Consider the following 21467-nt stretch of genomic DNA (forward strand, 5'->3'; position numbering starts at 1 on the left):
TGTGAAAAATACGCAGTTCTAATGTGACATTAGTAATGTCATTTGTCAGCCTGCAACCATGGCGGCTGCATTGCTGTCAAATCGGAGGTTTGATAAAATTTTGAAAAATCACAAAAAATTTATAAAAGCTTTTTCAAGCACTAGATTGTTGATATATAATAAGCCGCAATTAAATATAGTTTGTAAACAATGTGTCGCCTCAAGTTATTATAGGGTACGTTGTGAATAAAACAGTGGATAAAGTCTTCTTTCAATATATTAGCTACTATTTTTAATGAAAATTAGCAGTGGGTTTTTTTTTCGGTTTTAGTACTATTCTTCATCACCTCCAAGTAATGCAGGTGGTCAAGATACAGCCAAAAATGTGCTGGCAGCGGTTCTGGCCAATAAGCCTAAAACTGGGAAAATTCCAGTTGGTAAGAAAACATTAAAAAATATGATTTGCATTTAACTTCTGTATGTTTTAAGGTTCCTGTATGGTTATTCACTTTTTAATCATTAGCTTGACCTGCTATTGCGCAATCCAACTTGACCTTGTAAATATTTATTACATGTTAAAATAACCAAGTCAATATTTGAATACCAATTATTATCATTATAATATTTAAATTACAGTTCCAAAATTGTGTTCATATAAATTTTATTATTATATTGAAACTATACTGATTTATTTTGAAACTATACTGTACTAAAAAGATTTTGGAATAGTGAAAATTGTATATTGAAAAAAAAAAAGGTGAATTACTTGTAAATACACGCTTCATTGTTTTTGTCTGAACCAATGAATATTTATAGCATTTTAATCCATCACACTCGTATAAGTTCTTACTTCAATTGATGTATACATTATTGTAATAACTATGAAGCTAAGTAGGTACTTATATTCTGTAGTTTTATAATCATTAGAAACATTAGTTTGGTATTGCTTGAATAGTTTGTTTCTTCTATTTTTAATCATTTCATGTGTATTGTTATTAATGCCTGGTTGAGCAGATCTCCTCCTGCACCCCTCACATTAGTTTGCCCGCTTTTCCTTCCTTCTATGTTGATTGAATCCATTCCTAAAGGAGTCCTGATGTGGTGTCCCATCCCTAGGTATCCAAAAGAGAGACTGCTTTCATCCAGGTGCTTCTGTTTTGTCTCGAGAAGACATCAACCTGGGAGATGCCAAGCCGGTCACGGGGATGGATATGGTGCGGGGGATGATGGAATATGTGTGGCCAAAGGTAAACTTGTTCTTTGCAAACTATATTATAGAACATGTCCTGTTAATAGCAAAGTATTGGTGGTACAATCAATATGCATATTAAAGTAAACAATTTTTGACTGTACAGATAATATACAGAGATTGTAATTAATTACAATATTTTCATAATCAATTACAATACGCAATCCCGGAAATCCCACGGGAACGGGAACTATGCGGGTTTTTCTTTGAATGCGCGGGCGAAGCCGTGGGCGGAAACCTAGTCTTCTATAAGTTATTCATATGCCATTATCACATTAGCATAAACAAACATGGCTCATATTGTATTTTACATTACCATATATCATTATAAATATCATTCATAGTATAATCTGTTAATCGGATTGTTTGATTCTAATAATAATAATCTTTGGTCGACTATAAAGTAGTTTACATGTGGTCACAGGACAACGCAATGATAAGAAACAGGGTGATGATATCACTTTCGCTGCTCTTCGGAGCCAAGGTGATGAATGTGATGGTGCCCTTCCTGTTCAAGTATGCAGTCGACGAGGTCAACCTCCTAGGCGTGTCTACGGTTCCCGAGGCCATAACCACCAGCGTCATCAGCTTGTTGGTCGGCTGTAAGTTCACTAAAGTCCCATCACCTAGACAAATCCTCCCGCCGTATACGGTAGAGGCGGGATATTACACGTCACGTGCCATGGGAATCGAATCACTCTTCTAATTAAAAATTTTTATTTGCGTTCGATGCGATTGTTTTTTTTTAATAACGTCGAATGAATATCGTCCGTCAGACGGCATAGCGCGCGCGACGGCGGCGGGCTTCAACGAGCTGCGCAACGCCGTGTTCGCCAAGGTGGCGCAGCACTCCATCCGGCGGCTCGCCTGCAACGTGTTCACGCACCTGCACAGCCTCGACCTGGCCTTCCACCTGGGCCGCCAGACCGGCGCGCTGTCCAAGGTGCGCCCCCCCCGCACGTTCTTCTGCATATTATATCCTATATGTTGCTTATACGAACGTCAGAATAGAAAATAATATATGGACGGCCGGTGCAGACGATCGACCGCGGGTCGCGCGCCATCAACTTCGTGCTGTCGGCGATGGTGTTCAACGTGGTGCCGACGGCGTTCGAGCTGGCGCTGGTGTCGTCCATCCTGGGGCTGAAGGGCGGGCTGGCGTTCGCGGGCGTGGCGCTGGGCTGCGTGGGCGTGTACGCGGCCTTCACGCTGGCCGTGACGCAGTGGCGCACGCAGTTCCGCGTGCACATGAACCGCGCCGAGAACGACGCCGGCAACAAGGCCGTCGACTCGCTCATCAACTACGAGACCGTCAAGGTGAGGCCCGCCGTGTGTGCCGAGCTAGATGCTAATAGTCCGGGATACATCGCCCATTTTTGCAAGTGATTACTATCAAGCTAATTTTTCGTGAGTAGCTTTATTTTGATGAGATGCCCAATAATTTCATGTACGAAACTCTCGATTGTGGTAGCTTACAGAGGTAACAAGGATAAAAATTTTTGATTTGACGGTTGTCAAATATTTATTACGCAATTTGTAGGACAATATGTCTGTTGAATTATATAAGTATTAAATAAGTGAAAATAAAAAAATCAGCTGGTTAGTAATCATTTATGATGACTTCGTTATCGATACACATTGGAAAGGCGGACTCTTTGATCAAACCATAGATTTTGTAGGACAAATATTTTTTCGAATAATTTAGATAATTATCTTGAGATTGAACAAAAAAAAAACATTCAGTTAGTAATTAATATTTGAGAACCATCAAATCAAAATATTTTATCCTTATTTCCTCTGGTAGCTACCACAATCGAGAGTTTTGTACATGAAATTATTGGGCGTCTCATCAAAATAAAGCTACTCACGAAAAATTAGCTTGATAGTAATCACTTGCAAAAATGGGCGATGTATCCCGGACTATAATTATTTAACCCGATTTTTTTTACATATAACAAAGTCGTGTACGTGATCTAATTGCATATCAATTTACATTCTTACTTACATTTTAGTAAGGATATGGCGGAGCGTAGCGCAACGCATTTTTCATTGTCAAACTATTATCGACATTGTCCTCATTAAAATATAATTCAAAATAAAAAAACAAAAATTTATTTCTGAGGAGAATATGTGTGTGTATTTGCACAGTCATAATGATATTTATCGAGTTCCGTGTGCGACAGTACTTCAGCAACGAGCAGTACGAGCTGCGGAAGTACGACGAGAGCCTGCAGCGCTACGAGGCGGCGTCGCTGAAGACGGCCACGAGCCTGGCGCTGCTCAACTTCGGCCAGCACGCCATCTTCAGCGCCGGCCTCAGCGCCATCATGCTGCTCGCCGCCAACGAGATCGCGCATGGTCCGACGCTGCGTCTATACTCAGATACCCTCGCTTTACTGAATGCATACACGATACATATAGTGCAAAAATCATTTTTGTCTCTCTGTGTATTCGATCTCTCTCTATTAGTTTTATTTGAACGAATTTTGAACTGATTTTCAGCGAAAACGAAAACGCGGGACGCGGCTAGCTCATTAATAACGAGTAAAACGTAAAAAAAGTGTGACGTGTAATTTTTGTCGAGCTCGGCACTGAGAGGTTGGCGTGTGCAGGGCGCATGACGGTGGGCGACCTGGTGATGGTGAACGGGCTGGTGTTCCAGCTGTCGGTGCCGCTGGGCTTCCTGGGCTCCGTGTACCGCGAGGTGCGCCAGGCGCTCGTCGACATGCAGACCATGTTCACGCTCATGACCGTGCAGTCGCGTGTGAGGGTACGGACTCCACGTTTCTTTCATTCGATCACATTTCTTATACTAAACAAAACACATTTTAAGTTTGGTCAGCGACTTCAAACGCGTCGCTCGTGTCACCACACGTCACACGCCTTACCACACGTCACACGCCTTACCACACGTCACACGCCTTACCACACGTCACACGCCTTACCACACGTCACACGCCTTACCACACGTCACACGCCTTACCAATCGTCACACGCCTTACCACACGTCACACGCCTTACCACACGTCACACGCCTTACCACACGTCACACGCCTTACCACACGTCACACGCCTTACCAATCGTCACACGCCTTACCACACGTCACACGCCTTATCACACGTCACACGCCTTACCACACGTCACACGCCTTACCAATCGTCACACGCCTTACCACACGTCACACGCCTTACCACACGTCACACGCCTTTCCACACGTCACACGCCTTACCACACGTCACACGCCTTACCACACGTCACACGCCTTACCACACGTCACACGCCTTACCAATCGTCACACGCCTTACCACACGTCACACGCCGCAACACACGTCACTCGCCTTCCCCCCACACATCACACGTGATTTGAACAATTAAAAATTAACGCTGGATTTCATTGAAGACTTTTTCTTCAAATTTCTCAAACCTCCATACATACATGTACAATGTACATATTATACAAAATAATAGCTGTGTGAGTATTCCAGGAGGTGGACAAGGCCCCGCCGCTGCGCGTGGCGGCGGACTCAAGCATCGAGTTCCGCGACGTGAGCTTCAAGTACGTGCACGGGCAGCCCATCCTCAACAAGCTCAGCCTCACCATCCCCGCCGGCCAGAAGATCGGCATCGTCGGCAGCTCCGGCAGCGGGTAACGCTTTCGGCTCTATTCGCTCGCCTAGTGTTCACTGACGACTAACTACTAACGGTCGGGGTGTTGCAGCAAGTCGACGCTGGTGCGGCTGCTGTACCGCTTCTTCGAGCCGCAGGCGGGGCGCATCCTGGTGGGCGGGCAGGACATCCGCGCCGTGCAGCTGGCCTCGCTGCGCCGCAACATCGCCATCGTGCCGCAGGTTGCTCTTGTGTTTCACTTCGCGACTCTCACTCTACGTCGCTTTCGTGTTATTGTTAAAGAACGAAATATATAAGAACTGTGTTTATAAGAATCACATATTAAAAATAAACGCCAGGACTGCGTGCTGTTCCACGACACGATATTCCACAACCTGCACTACGGCGACCTCAGCAAGTCGGCGGAGGAGGTGTATCGCGCCAGCAAGATGGCCGAGCTGCACGATTCCGTCGTCACGTGGCCTAAGGTAGCTTATGAAGGAATGTGCATGGCGATTGACATTACGAACGTAGCATATTATTCTGCCGTCGAAAGAAAAAAGGGCACAACTAACATTTATTGAAAAATTGAGTTATATATGTTACAGTAAAACTAGAGATGAAACGGATAGCAGTTTGGCCGGATACCGGATACCGGATATTCGGCCGACCGAGTGGCCGGATAGCCGAATATCCGGCGAAACTTAGCCGTTTGCGTAGGCGACGCGCGAACGATTTTATTTATTTATTTATTTATTTATTTATTTATTTATTCACACACATATATCAATTACCTTTACAGGATTAACCCAATGCGGTACTGACTAAAACTAAAATCCTTATACATAAATTAAAAAAATTTATAGGATAGGATGGACCGGTTCGATTCGGGTCTTTTCGTTGATGAAGTGAAGTTAACAATTGTACAATTTTATTATTGTGTCGATTGAATGCAGGCTTACATCCAGGGCAGACACGTGCGTGATCGTTTTTAGGTTATAATTTTATTTGTGCTCTTATTATTTTAAGTACATTATACATAGGTCTAAAAGATTTAGCAACGAGAAATGGCATCAGTGAAGAAAATATCGTCTTTATGGGAATACTTTGACATAAGCAGTGAAAATAAAAAGTGAGCTCTTTGTTTATTATGCAATGTTAATATTTCTCGTGGCGGCGAAGCGAAAAAAGCAGGTAATGTATCTAATAATAAATAATCAAATTGCAATAAATTTAATACCTATCAAGTAAAATAATATCTTGCAAGTTTCGTAACATATTCAATAATTATTGATTTCGGGGAAATGTGATTCTTGCTAAATAAAGCAAATAATTACTCAAAATCAGGGTTGGGCGTTGGCACGATTAAATCATTTTATTTATTTATTTATTTTGGTCTACCAACGTTTGTTTACATTACATATAACATATCAAAATTCATATACACAATTATAAGGTCAATGTAAAAAAACACTTACAGGTAAACACAACATGCGAAAAATAAGTTTAAAAGTATACAATTAGCGATAAACAGAAAAAAAAACAATGATATATAATTATAATGTACTTAATCTATCCTATTCCTTAAAAAGTGAATTAAAATTTTTGCGGAGCTTGTTGGGGGAATCTACGAATATATCAAAAAACTCACTGTAGTCGTTTACAGTTTTACAAATTCTCAGAATGGGTGAGTTCCGACCCGATACGGTTCTGCGTTGAGGAGGACACAGCGGCAATAGAATCTTACGAGGATATCTGGAAGGGACCTTTAAGTTAAATTTTTGCAGCACTTGGGGGCAATCGATTTTACCATTGAACAATTTTAAGGCAAATAGTAAATCAAGAAGTACCCGCCGATTATCAAGAGAAGTAATTTTGAAATGAGATAATTGCTTTTTATATGATGGTAACTGTTTTTTTGATTTCCCACTAGAATAAACAAGGTGCAAAAGAAATCTTCTCTGTATCCTTTCCAATCGTAAGGAATGGCACGCATAGTGAGGTCTCCAAACTACAGAACCGTATTCTAATATACTACGCACCAGGCTGTTGTATAATGATTAAATTTGATTTAAATCATGATTTAAATCAACCGATTTTTTCAATAAAAATCAATGATTAAAACAAAAAGGTTTAATTTTACTTCCTTTCACAGAAATCAACATAAAACAGATTAAGATATCTTATTTAAAAACTAGGGTCAACAATTCCAAATGTAGAAAACACTCTTTCTACAGCAGCTGAAGAAGCTATCGCTCCAAACAATTGCTTCACCAATGGAAAAAGTTTGTTTGACATTCAATAGCACCTGCACGTTAGACTAAAGGGAAATCCCCGTACTGGCTTTTTAGGCACCCGGCGCGTTCCGTTTCGCACAAAAATACAGTTACTTAAATAATAAATTCAAAAAAGTAATGATTAATTAGGATTTTTTCAATAAATCGTGCTTTATTCGATTTTTCACCACCACCACCATCATCATCATCATCATCATCATCATCATCATCATTATACCGAAAATACAGAAAGATTTAAGTGTTAAAATCTATTCAAACCTACAGTGGTGGCACAGACATGTATGGTGGTCATATATGTAATTAAGAACGCTGATACAAAGGGAAGATTTTTTCAGACTAAGATGCATAACTTATTTCATGTAATTATTTTTATTTTTCTCGATATAGAAATACTTTTCCAACAAATCACTGTATTCATTAATACACGTGATTAGCCTAAAAATTAATAGACAAACTTTTTACACTACTTCTAAACATAGTATTCCTATCTACTAACTACTGGTCACGTAATTAAGAACGCTGAATAGTTTATACTTTTATTCAAATTTCAATAGAGAACACTCGACTCGATTTGTTGTGTGTTGTGATTGTTTGTATAATTTTGGCGCCATTAAGTGTTGCAAAAGATTAAAAGTGATTACTTCTCATAAAAAAAAAATGGAAAAAAATAAAAGTTGTGATAAATCTACTAGGGAAGTTATAATAAAACTTCGCGGGATGAATTGGCCTTATAAAAAGTGCATCTGCAATGTTCAAACTATGGTTTTCCACGCTATAAGGCATTTTGATACGTATCAAACAACTTCAGATGTCCCACGTATGCCAAGGCGGAAAAAACAACTCAAGATGACCGAAACATCGTCCGTATGGTGAAACAAAATCCTTTTAAAGGGTCCAATGGGCTGAGAAAATAATATTTCGGCGAAAATAACCCTTCAGCAATCTCAGCACGCACTATTCGAAGACATTTGGTAGAAGAAAAATTGCACGGTCGGATAGCAAGAAAAGTACCCATGTTGAAACTTTGCCACAGGCAAGCCCGGCTTAGATTTGCAAGAAAATATGAAAACTGGACTGTGCGACAGTGGAAAAATGTACTTTTCTCTGACTAAACGAAAATAAACAGAGTATGTTCCGATGGAAAACGATATGTTGGACGTCCTCCGAATACAGAATTCGACCCTAAGTACACGAAAGTTACATTAAAGCACGGTGGTGGAAATGTGAAAATTTGGGGGTGCTTTTCTGGAAAATATACTGGAAGAAACAATGTTACCTTATGCTGAAGAAGTTCTACCGGTTATTTGGACATTCAAGCATGACAATGATCCAAAGCACACTGCACACACTGTAAAGAAATTTCTAACAGCGCAGTCAGTTTCTGTTTTGGACTGGCCAGCTAACAGCGCTGACCTAAACTCAATAGAGAATCTGTGGTTCGAAGTAAAGAAAAAGGTTTCAAATACACAGTGTCGAAATTTAAGGGAGCTGTACGCCGTTTTCTAAGAAGAATGGAACTCTATTTCTCTAGGAAAATGTCAAAAATTAATAGGGTCAATGCCTCGCCGGTGTAAAGCAGTAATTAAAAGCCGTGGACATGCTATTAAATATTAATTTTAGTTAAAAATGTATTAACTTGCTTTAAAAAAAATTCTCGCAACGTATTATTGTATTTTTTTTTTAATGAAAGTGTCATACAAAACAATTCCCGAGCAGATAAATTAATCGTTCTTAATTATTTGTCCAGCTTCACTATTATTTGAATGTGTTGCTTTGGTAAAATAAATTATTTTTGAATAAAATATTGTTGGCGATTTTATTATTTATTCTTAAACTTAGTTGCTCTATTAATGTGGCTATTTTATGACATAACTAGTTGCTTCTCAGAAGGTGCACATCTCTGTGTATGACTTTATTTAAATAAAAAATTCTAGTACTTCAAATCGTTCTTAATTATATGACCACAACTATATATTGACTGAATGTCTGCTCTATAAATCAGTTAATAAGGTTATTGACTAAGGGTGCCGGTCAATATCCTTATTAACTGATAACCGACGCCCTTAGTCAATAAGCTTAATGACCGTCAATAAGGATATTGACTGGTTCAGGGTTTTGACTGTAGCATATACATATTTGGAATCAAGAAAAAAAGGCGCATCTGCTTAATTTTTTTGTAGAATTTTATCTCTAAGGAATCCGGAGATAAAAAGGCACAAAATATGACACAAATATTGTCGTTTTATGTAATTAAAAGGTGTTAAAAGGCACATTTACTTACCATTACAATGAAAAGGCACATATTATACGTAGATGTGACTTTACTTCATACGGATGTTTACTAAAAACTACTTTCAAAAGGCACATCTACAACATAACACAAAGAAAAGGCTCAAATGTCAGATGTGTGGCCAGATGTGCCCTGTCTACTTAATAAAAGATCCTTGCATGTTTCAAATAATTAACGTAACTATAAAAGGCACAAATAACAATTTTCTTTTAACTATTTGCGATTAGGGGTGAGGAAAGGAGGGCAGGGTTCGGTCGAAACGCGCCAGTTGTGCCCACAGTCAATTATGCCTTTTCTTCTAGTAAGTGGTATCAACGCGGTTTCTACGCTATGAAGTAGAATATGGTAAAAACTTTAAACCCAATTATCTCAGTTCCACCAAAATGCTAGATGAGCCCTTCTCTGATACGACGGCAGTATTGATATTTTGAGATGTTAAGGATTAATGTTATATTGTTTTCTTATACTATATATTTTTAATGAATAACATAATATGAGCGGTAACGCGACGTTCGCGGCGAGCAGGGGTACGAGACGCAGGTGGGCGAGCGCGGGCTGAAGCTGTCGGGCGGCGAGAAGCAGCGCGTGGCCATCGCGCGCGCCATCCTCAAGGACGCGCCCTTCATCGTGTTCGACGAGGCCACCTCCAGCCTCGACAGCCTCACCGAGCACGTGAGTACTACTCCCGTCCCGCGCGCTGTGCTCTGTGTACCGTGTACTGTAACCGCCGTGTGTGGCACTGTGCAGGCGATCCTGCAGGCGCTGCGCGCGGCCACGGCGGGGCGCACGTCCATCTGCATCGCGCACCGGCTGGCCACGGTGGCCGACGCCGACCTCATCCTGGTGCTGCGGCGCGGCGCCGTGGCCGAGCGCGGCTCGCACCGCGCGCTGCTGGCCGACCCCGCCTCGCTGTACGCGCGCCTGTGGCGCCAGCAGAACCAGCCGCCCGACCCGCCCGCGCCCTAGCGCCCTAGCGCCCTAGCGCCTTAGCGCCCTAGCGCCCTAGCGCCCTAGCGCCCTAGCGCCCTAGCGCCCTACCGCCCTAGCCCCGAGACGAGCGCCCCGGGCGTTCGATCCCCGAGATCTGCGACGACACAGGATACCGTATTGTATTGTCGCAGATTTCGGGGACTGCATACGTAAAAAAAAACACAGATTGTTTTAATGAATGAAAAATTCTGTGCGACGGCAACGAGTAGAACGACTTCGTCGCTCTATGAGAAAATTAAAAAAATAATGCATAGATAACAAAATTCATACGTATTCTTTTAGTGCGGTCGCTCTTTTTCTGTTCGGTAATCTCGTTCAAATCTCCAAATCGCCGTTTTCTTATAGAGATTGGAACAGCGTGGAAATTGTAATACAGTAGAACTCCAATTATCCGAACTCCGACTATCCGAATCGCCGATTATCCGAATCACAAAAAATTGTCCAAAAAAAGTCTAAGTGCGCTATTATTCTTCCCCTAACAAGAATATGGAGAGGATGATGATGATAAAGATGCGTTTTCACTAGAGGAAATAAGAAAAATGATTGCAAAAATATTTAAAACATGTGAAAATTTCATGTTTCTTTCATTTAATTCAATAAAAAAATAGTGCAATATCAAAACGTAGCTTTTATTCTCCCCAATGGCAATATTTTTTTTAAATCCGATTATCCGAATATTTGATTATCCGAATGGGTCCCGGTCCCCATTAATTCGGATAATTGGAGTTCTACTGTAATACATTACATTTCCCGCTCAAACGATTGTCATGTACCTGCCAATAGACCACTGGAATATAAAATAAAATCTGAAAATCATTCCATTCTGATATTTCGTACGTAATTTCAAACGACATATTACCACAATTACGGAGTTTGTTTAGCGAAAAACTATACAAAATGATATAATATTATAGTCTACGTCACATCGCTGACCGACAAAAGTTAAGATATGTATATTTTTTATTATACTTATAAGGGATTTTAAATTAAACGATGAAAAAATCACTAACCTGAAAACAAAAGAAACGACATTTAAAGTTTAATTTAACTTAAGCACACAATTTAAACAGATCAAAGATTACTTAACATATTACAATTTTATTTGGCGTCGTTCGCCATTATTAGTTCTCTCGCGACCTCTGTCGTAGGTATGTCTCACTAATGTTATAATATTATCTATGCCGAGCGGCAAAATTAAAATCCACTACTTAAACTTAATACAAAGAAATGAAGTTTCTTTACATACTTTGTTTTTTTGGTATCTAAACTGATTAAAAACATTAAACAATGGAATAAATTCCATGTACATGGACAATCCAACCCCGGCTTTCAGAATGATTTTCAAAACTATAGACTAGATTGATTGCCAAAATAAGTTAATATTTTAACCCTCATACTGCATTGTTTTAATTAAGTTATGGCTTTTAAAAATACCGTTTTATGTTTATGTATTACTTTATCAAGCTAAACATTGTATTACATATATTGAATTATTATCCTTGTTTAAACATTGTCTTTATTTTGATGTCATAAAAATTTAAATAATTAGATGTACATAATATAGGATGTATGTAATTATGAATTTTGTACATTGCAAGATTTGAGCTATAGTTTTTGAAGTGAAAACTTCTTTAGCGGCGTTGGGTATAAAATCTTAAACTCGCGTCAGGACACGTGGCCTGATCGAAAAAGCGTAAGACCACAGAACAGTAAAGTAGATAGAAGTGTGATGTGGGCGTGGCCCACGTGTCAATGATAAGTTTAGATCACCTAACTTGCTCTCAGTTGTGCGCAGAAAAATATTCGAGTCGGTTGTCAGCTGTCAAACCTTTTTTCCATATTTATTCATTAATTAGGACGTGTTGTTCGGTATAAAGAGTGCAAAAATGATAGCAGACGAAATAATATCAGCAATGAAGGCGTTTCATACCGTCGGTAAGTCTTATTTTAATTTATTTTAATTATATTTTATGTTATAACTTCGCTTGTCGTAATTTGTCAAAATTGTATACAAATATCTAGTCAAAATGAACCTTAATCCATAAGAAATTAGTACTATTATAGATTGAACAGCAAACAAGACTTTCTGGAATATTATTGCAATAAACAAACGAATTTCGCTTTAGTGATGCTTGTGGTGCATATCGACAGTATCGATACTTTAGAAAAGACAAACATTATAAATATTAAATTTTATTTTATTTTTCCTTAGCTTTCATTTGTCTAATTTATTTATAGATTTCCCAAAGAGGCTAATTTAAAAGAGAAATGGATAAATGCAACGTGACGAGTTAACTGGATGCCGAACAGTACTAAGCGGTCTAACAAAGGCCACCGATACATCAAACCTACAGCAGTTCCAAGATTTAAAATAATGCATATTTTCTGTTTGTATTTTGTAAATATAGATTTATACTATTCTATTCCGTTTTTTATTTAATAATAATAATATAAAAAGACGTACTTAGTAGTAATAAACATACTCCAAAATGTGACGCATTATACTATACTCATATAAAAGAAAGAAAAAAAAATACACAAAAAATATTTATTTGTGAATTATCGATAACAAGGCTGACATCCCTCAGAGCATAGCATCAGATAAATATCAAGTTAATGTCATTAATGTTGAGTGACACAAATTTCAACCTTATCTCTATGTGTTGCGTTTCAAATTTATATCTATCGAAAACTAACGCCCTCTGTTGTGGAGTAGCTGAATGTTTTCGAATTTGGAATTTCTGTGCAATGAGAAACAAAACAGCTAATATACCTAGGGATGTTACCTATACTAAAATAAACCGTAACATGGTGCGTTAGGGTACATATTGAAATGCTGAATTTATAACCTAAGTCAGTTTTTACTCAAATTAAGCTGTCCAATCAAAGGCATAGTTTACTTGTAGTGTACTGTATAACTATCGGTTTAAATGTGTGGGTTTGGCGACACTGGTTTTCATACTAATTAGACATTACAGCACTTCTATATGTTTTTACTGTTCTGTGCGTAAGACGGATGTTTTTTTTTTTTTTAGCCCTTATATTCCATGCGTAAGACGGATACCATTCCAAAATATCAAACATGCTCAACGTTAATAATCAAGTTTTCTCTTCTGCCGCCACTCCCGGAGTGCAACCCGTCTTTTTTTTTTTAACAGCAATTATATAATATATATTTGTAATAGAATAACAGCCGTACAAATAAAAACTTGCTTATTCAAACCTTATGCAATGCATAGATATGATAAGAATAAATAAAGAATAAGGATGTCATAATTTCTTACAAATAAATTTGGAATAACGTCGATGTATCTATGCTCACGCTATGCAATAGGCGCGAAGCGGCAACGTCGCAATTCATTCACAAAATTATGAAAAACATTGAAATTGTCTACGGTTAAGCCTTGGTGCTGTCATTTTGCTGACGTTTGACTTCGTCGAATTTGTTGTGAAGTTTCATCATACGATGTTCTGTTTATTTATTTTTTAAATATTTATTGGAAATAATTTAAATATATCATTAAATATGCAAGCAAATGATAGATAACGCGATCCGCTATACGAAGATAAACCCACCTTGAGATAGAGAGTTGCCAAATAACTGGTACTCAAAACATACAACTCCAGGCTTAGAAGATTTATATTTTCAACGAAAGTGTAGTTATATATTATTGTGATAAGTTTAGAAATAAGTTTTATGTATGTATGGTTTGGCGCATGTTGTAAATAAATAAATCATTATAAATATCAAAAGGGTTTTTCATAATTTCGTATATTTTGACATTTCATACAAAATTTTCCATTTCATACAAAATTTTTCCAATTTCATTACGTACCTATTGGTACGTAATGAAATTATTAATTTGCTCAACTTTTTCTACTTCTCGTATTACTCTCATTGCTATTATCTCAAATTTAGATTGAAAATTGCTTCTAAAACTTGTAAAACACAGCACAATGTACTAAAAGATATGTTATAATTCGGTTATGTCAGACTTATACTAGGGTGGTAGCCGTAATAAGGACGGAATAGCATTAGTATGAATACTTATTACGAAGTTATACTAGGTTACATTTATTTCGTGTTTATTTGTATGATTTTTCCTTATTCTTAGTTTATTCTTTGCATAAAATGTTATAACTCGTTTATTTGTACGGCTGTAAAAGTTCGGTTTGTTTCAATAGCCTGTTGAAAAAGCAATATAAAAAAATGTAAATAAAAGTAACCTGTACAGTCTGATGTTAAGTATATTATTTTGTTACCAATATTGTTTTTTTATTTCATATCCTTAAACTATTTCCAACTGCACCTGTATTCATATTACCAGTCTGTGAGACCTATGATCACAAAATTATGTCATATTAATTATGTGCACATTGAACTTAACATACTCGGAGAACACTTTGAAAGGCACCCACAGAGTAAGTAATATATTAGTATATTACGTATGGACATATTGGATATCGAATATCACCCGGTTTTATAGAGGAAAGATTTGATTTTTTTGTATGAAACAAACTCTTAAATTAATGGATTACTGGAACGATTTCAAGAAAAAGTATTCGTATTCAGACGACCAAGAATTTCTCTCATCAGAATTTTATGAAATTTTAAATATTTCCTCCAAAATTTATATTTATTTCACTACTGTAGATGAAAAGAATAACTTATCTTATATATAAATAACTAGCGGTCCACCCCGGCTTCGCCCGTGGTACATAATATTTACGTTTTCTTACATAAGAACCATCCTCGTACTTCAAGGAATATAATAAAAAAAATATTATCGAAATCGGTTCAGCCGTTCTCGAGTTATGCGCTTACCAACACATTTTGCGATTCATTTTTATATATAAGATTTAGCCTGGTATCAACCAGGTATTCATAATTCGTATTTAGCACAGGTAATATTTAGCTTGTACATAGCTGGTACATTAAATTTTTTCTACTATCTATTATTGAGGATCTGAAGAGTAATTTTAAAATTATTAAATAGCTGTGCACCGCGGTTTTACCCGCATTATTCCGCTCCTGTTGATCTTAGCGTGATAATGTATAGCCTTCCTCGATAAATGGGCTATCTAACACCGAAAGAACTTTTCAAATAGGTAGGACTAGTAGTAGTTCCTGAGATGTGTAGTTCTGAGCGCGTTCAAACAAACAAACAAACTCTTCAGCTTTATAATATTAGCATAGATTGGTATATAGTGCTGTTATTTTCATGCGAGATGACCACAGAGATGACCTTTTTGCGAACAAAGCCACCAATAAGTGGGTGAGGCATAGAGACGTCGAGGAAAACACTCTTGAACAACTGTCAGCAGCGATTTGACATGTTATTGGTTACCATAGCAACGCAAGCACAACACCAAGCTTTTGCAAACTTTCTGATAGGATTTTTCTAATAACGTGGAAAATGAGGAACTGATAAGATATACAATATGTCAGTGTTAAGTTTAGTGCCAGAAGAGAAACGAAACCAAAGGTTAGCTATTTTTATTGATAGGTATTAAATTTATACAAAATATTAATTACACACATATACCTAGTTAGTTACATAGAATTTTTTTGCGTAAGAAATTGTTATCATTACTTCAAAATTAGTACCTAAGTATCCTTATTTATCATTTTGAAAAAGAGCCGGTTTCATCATTAACTGATAATGTTTTTGATACTTGAGGCTTTAGCTTAGGACTTATTTATTACATTTGACGCACATTAACATACATCATTTTTGTAATTTTAACTCATAGCTTTAGCTAAAGCTAAACAAAATGTATACTGAAGCTGTGAAACATCATACAGACCTATAATCAATTAATGTTGAACTAAGTAGACACATAGAGCAGGCTCCAAGGAGATGTTCGTTTGCAAAATTCGCGGACCTAAATCTGACTTCTGATATATATTGTATAGATCCCAGACATCCTATAGACAGATGTTGCCAACCAGTTTTGTGGTCCCCCTGCCCGCACCCCGGTAATTAAATATGGCATACAAAGAAAAAAATAAAAATTTCCAAAACATGCCGTGTGGGGTATCAAATGAAAGAGCTTATTGAGTAGATCACGAATATATAGCATACTATATACATTTCTTACACTTTCTCTAAGATTTTTTAGAAAATTTACGAAAATGGTCCATTTTTGAGTTAACTTTAAACCACTATAGATTGAAAACTCATGAATATATTTTTTAAATTATAATTTTAAATAATTAACAATAGTCCATTGTTTATGATTCAATAGTTCGTAATATAATATAAGTGAGCTATGTGGTGGATTTGATGAAAATAACTATATACTATATGAACTTGAAAATATACTCGCCATCTTTGAATGTTCCCCCCACTCCCCCATGCAAATATTTCACTGTACGAAATATTGAATCGTAAACAATGGACTATTGTTAATTATTTAATATAATAATTTAAAAAATATATTCATGAGTTTTCAATCTATAGTGGTTTAAAGTTAACTCAAAAATGGACCATTTTCGTAAATTTTCTAAAAAATCTTAGAGAAAGTGTAAGAAATGTATATAGTATGCTATATATTCGTGATCTACTCAATAAGTTCTTTCATTTGATACCCCACACGGCATGTTTTGGAAATTTTTATTTTTTTCTTTGTATGCCATATTTAATTACCGGGGTGCGGGCAGGGGGACCACAAAACTGGTTGGCAACATCTGTCTATAGGATGTCTGGGATCTATACAATATATATCAGAAGTCAGATTTAGGTCCGCGATTTTTGCAAACGAAACTCCACTGAGAGTCCGGTCTAACATACTAAAATGAAGAATATTTTCACTAGTGTTATTCTGTAGCCTTTGGCAGTGTTATAATATGTTGTATATTTTACAAAGAAGTTTCACTTCCGACACTCACGCTCTTTTTTATGCGCATGTCCATTTGAAGTAGATAGATGAAATAGTAACGCATCAGAACATTGAAGTACGTGCGCGGTTGGTTGAAGGGGCTCGGTGGAGAGCGTGTACAGCAGCAGCTCGCGCCTGACGCTGCTGGCGAAGCGCAAGCGTGCGGGAGCGGGGGGTGTGGGGGGAGCGGGGGCCGGCGACATGGCCGCACGCGACCGCTTCGTGGCGCAGCGCGTGCTCTCCGCCAAGACGCACCGCGTCAAGCAGCTGCAGAACCAGCTCGCCGACGCGCACTACCACTTGCAGGTGCGGACCATACACATTGTGTAATATCGCTCGAGATCTCATCCAAACCGTATAGCATTCATGATTCACATAATAATCATAGAGTTTCAATTCATCTTATGGCTTTTAATACCTACATACTAGGTACTAGAATCATGAGATACCTAAGATATAACTATGATTTATCTTAATTAATATACTTATCTACTATTATAATACGTAATGTTAATATTTTACAGGAGCTAAGCAACGAAAATAAAATTCTGCGCGCTCTTCAGAAGAAACAGGAAATAGCTTTACAAAGGTGATTTTGTGTTGTTATAATATGATATTTTCAATACTAACTATCGCTTTTATTTCTTTTTACATAATATACGTCTGGCAGGAATCGCCCTAGAGATGTAAATTTTTGCACGCCTCATAAGCGAAGCGTTGAGGTGGGTACTACTGTCACTTCGCGCAAAACATCTGATTTTTCAAACTTAAAATGTCTTTATGTATCATACATTGCACTTGTAAGATAATACATACACACACATATTAAGAAAAAACACTATTTTTAACGTTCATGATATTTTTGATGTCATTTTTGTTATTTAAACTAGTTAAAAAACAGTTTAAAAAAGTTCTGTCTTGGACGTCCGTGTGTCTGTATGTGCGGATCCTTTTTCTTGTTAACACGATAGCGACCGAAATACTTTACTAATCGAGTCTTTTTTTTTCTCTTACGCTTGAGTATGCTCAGGAATAGAACCCTTTCATTTTTCAGGGTCTGATTCGATGTGGTTTAATTGTTATTAAATAAACAAAAATAATAATTAATAAATATTTATTAAAAAAAATTATGAGGCGTGCACTTTTGGATTTTCCAAATTATTTAATAGGGCTTACGGTTCGGCAACAGGAACGTGCTTAAAATAATGCAGAAGTTATAACGCTCGGTTTGCAGATACGAGAACTCGAACGCGGAGTTGCCGCAGGTGCTGAACGCGCACAGCGAGGAGCTGCGCGTGCAGCACGCCCGGTACAAGCAGCTCAAGGCGCAGTTCCGCGACGCGAGCGCGCGCCTCAAGGAGCGCGACCTGCAGCTGCAGCAGCTGCGCGACGAGCACCAGCACTTGCTCGACCTCAGCAAGGACAAGTGCGTCTACGTTGCTGACACATTTACAATTTAAATACACTGCACATCAAATTATTGCATTAGGAGGAAGCATTATTGCATAGGTAACAACACCACATTTATTTTCAACTTTATGACTTCATTTTTAGAAATCTTCTCGAACGTGAGAAACTCCAAAGTCAAGTGGCAGACCTGACGGCGAAGGTCCAACAGCAGAATGAGACCATCAGCATGTTGCAGCGACGCATCGCACTCGAGGCGAAGAATTTTAAGCACCAACTTCAGAACGAGATCAATAAACATAAAGACACAAGACACGATCTCGACCTTGCCATAAGCAACGCTGATAAGCTATCGACTATAATTGAGGTGTGTTTATATTTACTATGTTTGTGTAACGATTAAAATAATTGTAGATATATTTAATTTATTAATAACAATAAATTTTCAGATGAAAGAAAAAATGATCAGTACAGTTGCAAGTCGTGGGGGCGGCAGTAAGTCCCCAACTAAAATGACGGCTATTCATCAGTTCGCTAGACCTCTGAGTAAGCCTTCAAAAGAAGGTAGCAATAGAAGTAACGACGACAGGAGCGTAAGTATCAAAGAAGCATTTTGCGTTACCAGGTTTTGTTGTGCTTTCTGGTTATCTAAAACTTATTGTATTCCAATATCTATTTGTTTATGGTAAATACGGGAAATAATAATTATGGGAATTTACGAGAAATTCCTATATCTTTTATATCTTATTCGAGTTGTCATTATATCTAATGTATGATATCTGGTGGACGTAAAGACAACTCGTTTCATTACACACAAAATTTAATTAAAAAAGAAATACTAACATCGTAGCTACAAATTATTTCGTCGGTTGTCACAGATGGATCAAAGCCTCCTGGCGAAGCTGTGCGAGGGCTCGCGCACGGTGAGCAGCGCGCTGTCGCAGGACGACGACACGGGCTCGTCCCCCGAGCCGCGCTCGCGCCGCGCGTCCTCCCGCGGCTCGCCCCCCGCCCCGCACACCGCCCGCTCGCCCGACGTCCTCGAGCTCGCCAGGACCGTGCGGGACGGCATGGCCGACCTCGCCATCGTCGACGACGTAGACCTCGCGAGCGCTCCCCCAGAAGACGTGCAGAAGAAAATGGAGCTGATGAAAACGCAACTGATGAATCAAATTATAAAGAACGAGCAGCCGCCGTCGCGTAAACCGAGCGCATTGAGGAGAAAGTCGACCGAGGAGGCCATCGAGGAGCGCGTCGTGGAGGATATCGAGCGTCCCAAATCTAGGGGCAGGAGGAATTCGACGGTTTCGTTTATTGAGACGTCGAATGCGGCGACGATTTCGGGCGGGACGAGCGATCGCGGCCCCGGGGACGACGTGGGCGAGTTCTGCCTGAGACGCGAGAGTGGCGTCGCGGAACGGAAGCTGTCTGGAAAATCTGTCGATAAATATTGTAAAGACATCTTTCAGGACATAGAAAAGAGTTCGAAGGTCATCGACGTCCACATGAAGCGGTTGAGTCAATCGAGGTTCGACAGCGACAAACTCGTGGAGCAGCTGCACGCGGTCGATAAGATGAACGAGTTGGTCAACGCTCGAGGCGACATACCGGACGAGGCTCTGTCGGAATTGAATAACAATTTCAAATTATTAACCGATCACGTGTTTACAGAATCTGTACCGATCACGAGAAAACGTTCAGTTTCCGGTCGCCGCAACTCCAGAGTTGAAAGCAGAAGTAATTTACTGGGCGATGCGAATATGAGTAATCAAGATCTTCTCGATGACTTATTGGGAAAGAAATGATATTCATTTTCGAGGCCTGATAGTTCTCAGGTCCCCTTAGGCGATCTCCGATATTTAAATAGAATGTAAAGTTCTGATTTTATATTGATACAATAATATTTCGTGATTATCCTTAGACAATATTAATTTTATAATTAATTAGACAATTATTATTTTAAACGATCTAAATGGCGTGCCTTAGGAGAAGCCTATGTCCAACAGTGGACTGAGTAAGGATGAAGACAGAGAGAGAAAGAGAATATTAATTAATTGTCATTTTTAGATAAATTTATATGGTACAGAATATAAATATTCATTGGAGATACCGTATATGTAAATTAATTCAAAATATCATAGCGTTAAATTTTAACAAGAACTGATAGAGGTACGTTAAATATAAAAAAAATTATAGAGTCTTGCTTTAATAATCTACACTAAAAAATTTTATTGTGCCATTTAAGTGAACTACTACATATACTGTAGTAGTTACGAATTATCTGATATTTATGATTTTTAACTGACTTCAAAAAAAAGGAGGAGGTTATCAATTCGGCCGGTATGTTTTTTTTTTTTTTTTTTAATTGATTTGTTCAACTATAGTTGTTTGTCGATTTCATTGTTTTAATCGAATGGGCTTCAAAGATAAGATAATCGTTTACACAAAGACATAGCAATAGCTCTAAATAACACCTTTTTTGTTCACTATTTCGGTACCGCGAAGAGTGGCTGTCTCGGACAAACGGCACCGAGTACATTTTGTACATTTTGAATCTATTCATGAAATTTATATAAATCGTGATTTGTGTGATTACTGCGTGGAATTTTGTAGCTTTTATGTATCTCGAAGTTATTTATATTCTTGTTGTTATAAATGTTTTACTAATGTGAATGAATGAGATTAAAAACTATTTTCTGATGTAACTAAGTGGTTTTTATTTATTTACATCCTCAATTAATGTTTTAATGCTGCATAAGGCCTGCT

At 38.2% G+C, this 21467-nt stretch overlaps 2 protein-coding genes across 3 annotated transcripts; both read left to right on the plus strand.

The window, feature by feature from the left end:
* The first annotated feature begins 19 nt into the window (after positions 1-19).
* Positions 20-11140, plus strand: ABCB7 (ATP binding cassette subfamily B member 7). Of its 2 annotated transcripts, none has more exons than XM_090107543.1 (13): positions 20-214; positions 311-416; positions 1096-1226; positions 1653-1830; positions 2005-2171; positions 2267-2545; positions 3412-3586; positions 3841-3998; positions 4715-4875; positions 4948-5077; positions 5195-5323; positions 9948-10094; positions 10170-11140. In XM_090107543.1, exons 1-13 carry the CDS (start codon positions 59-61, stop codon positions 10386-10388), a joined length of 2136 nt encoding a protein of 711 aa, XP_089963669.1. In that variant the 5' UTR covers positions 20-58; the 3' UTR covers positions 10389-11140. The 2 variants fall into 2 exon arrangements, with proteins under 2 accessions (XP_089963669.1, XP_089963670.1); XM_090107544.1 differs by having other exon boundaries at positions 1150-1226.
* A 5720-nt stretch (positions 11141-16860) lies between these two features.
* Positions 16861-21003, plus strand: LOC149904299 (uncharacterized). Its single transcript, XM_090107440.1, has 6 exons — positions 16861-17600; positions 17819-17883; positions 18529-18720; positions 18849-19068; positions 19151-19294; positions 19580-21003. Exons 1-6 carry the CDS (start codon positions 17496-17498, stop codon positions 20504-20506), a joined length of 1653 nt encoding a protein of 550 aa, XP_089963566.1. The 5' UTR covers positions 16861-17495; the 3' UTR covers positions 20507-21003.
* The last annotated feature ends 464 nt before the right edge of the window (positions 21004-21467 follow it).

The sequence above is a fragment of the Colias eurytheme genome, chromosome 11 (genome assembly GCF_061535395.1).
Source record: "Colias eurytheme isolate Ceu_HAF_F1 chromosome 11, ilColEury1 Martin Lab GWU primary, whole genome shotgun sequence".
Taxonomy (NCBI): Eukaryota; Metazoa; Arthropoda; class Insecta; order Lepidoptera; family Pieridae; genus Colias; species Colias eurytheme.

Coding starts and splice junctions, on each gene's coding strand:
- ABCB7 (XM_090107543.1), top strand. CDS start 59: ATGGCGGCTGCATTGCTGTCAAATCGGAGGTTTGATAAAATTTTGAAA. Junction 3,587..3,840: donor CGCCAACGAGATCGCGCATG/GTCCGACGCTGC, acceptor TGGCGTGTGCAG/GGCGCATGACGGTGGGCGAC. Junction 4,876..4,947: donor GTCGGCAGCTCCGGCAGCGG/GTAACGCTTTCG, acceptor GGGGTGTTGCAG/CAAGTCGACGCTGGTGCGGC.
- LOC149904299 (XM_090107440.1), top strand. CDS start 17,496: ATGGCCGCACGCGACCGCTTCGTGGCGCAGCGCGTGCTCTCCGCCAAG. Junction 17,884..18,528: donor CAGGAAATAGCTTTACAAAG/GTGATTTTGTGT, acceptor CTCGGTTTGCAG/ATACGAGAACTCGAACGCGG. Junction 19,295..19,579: donor GAAGTAACGACGACAGGAGC/GTAAGTATCAAA, acceptor CGGTTGTCACAG/ATGGATCAAAGCCTCCTGGC.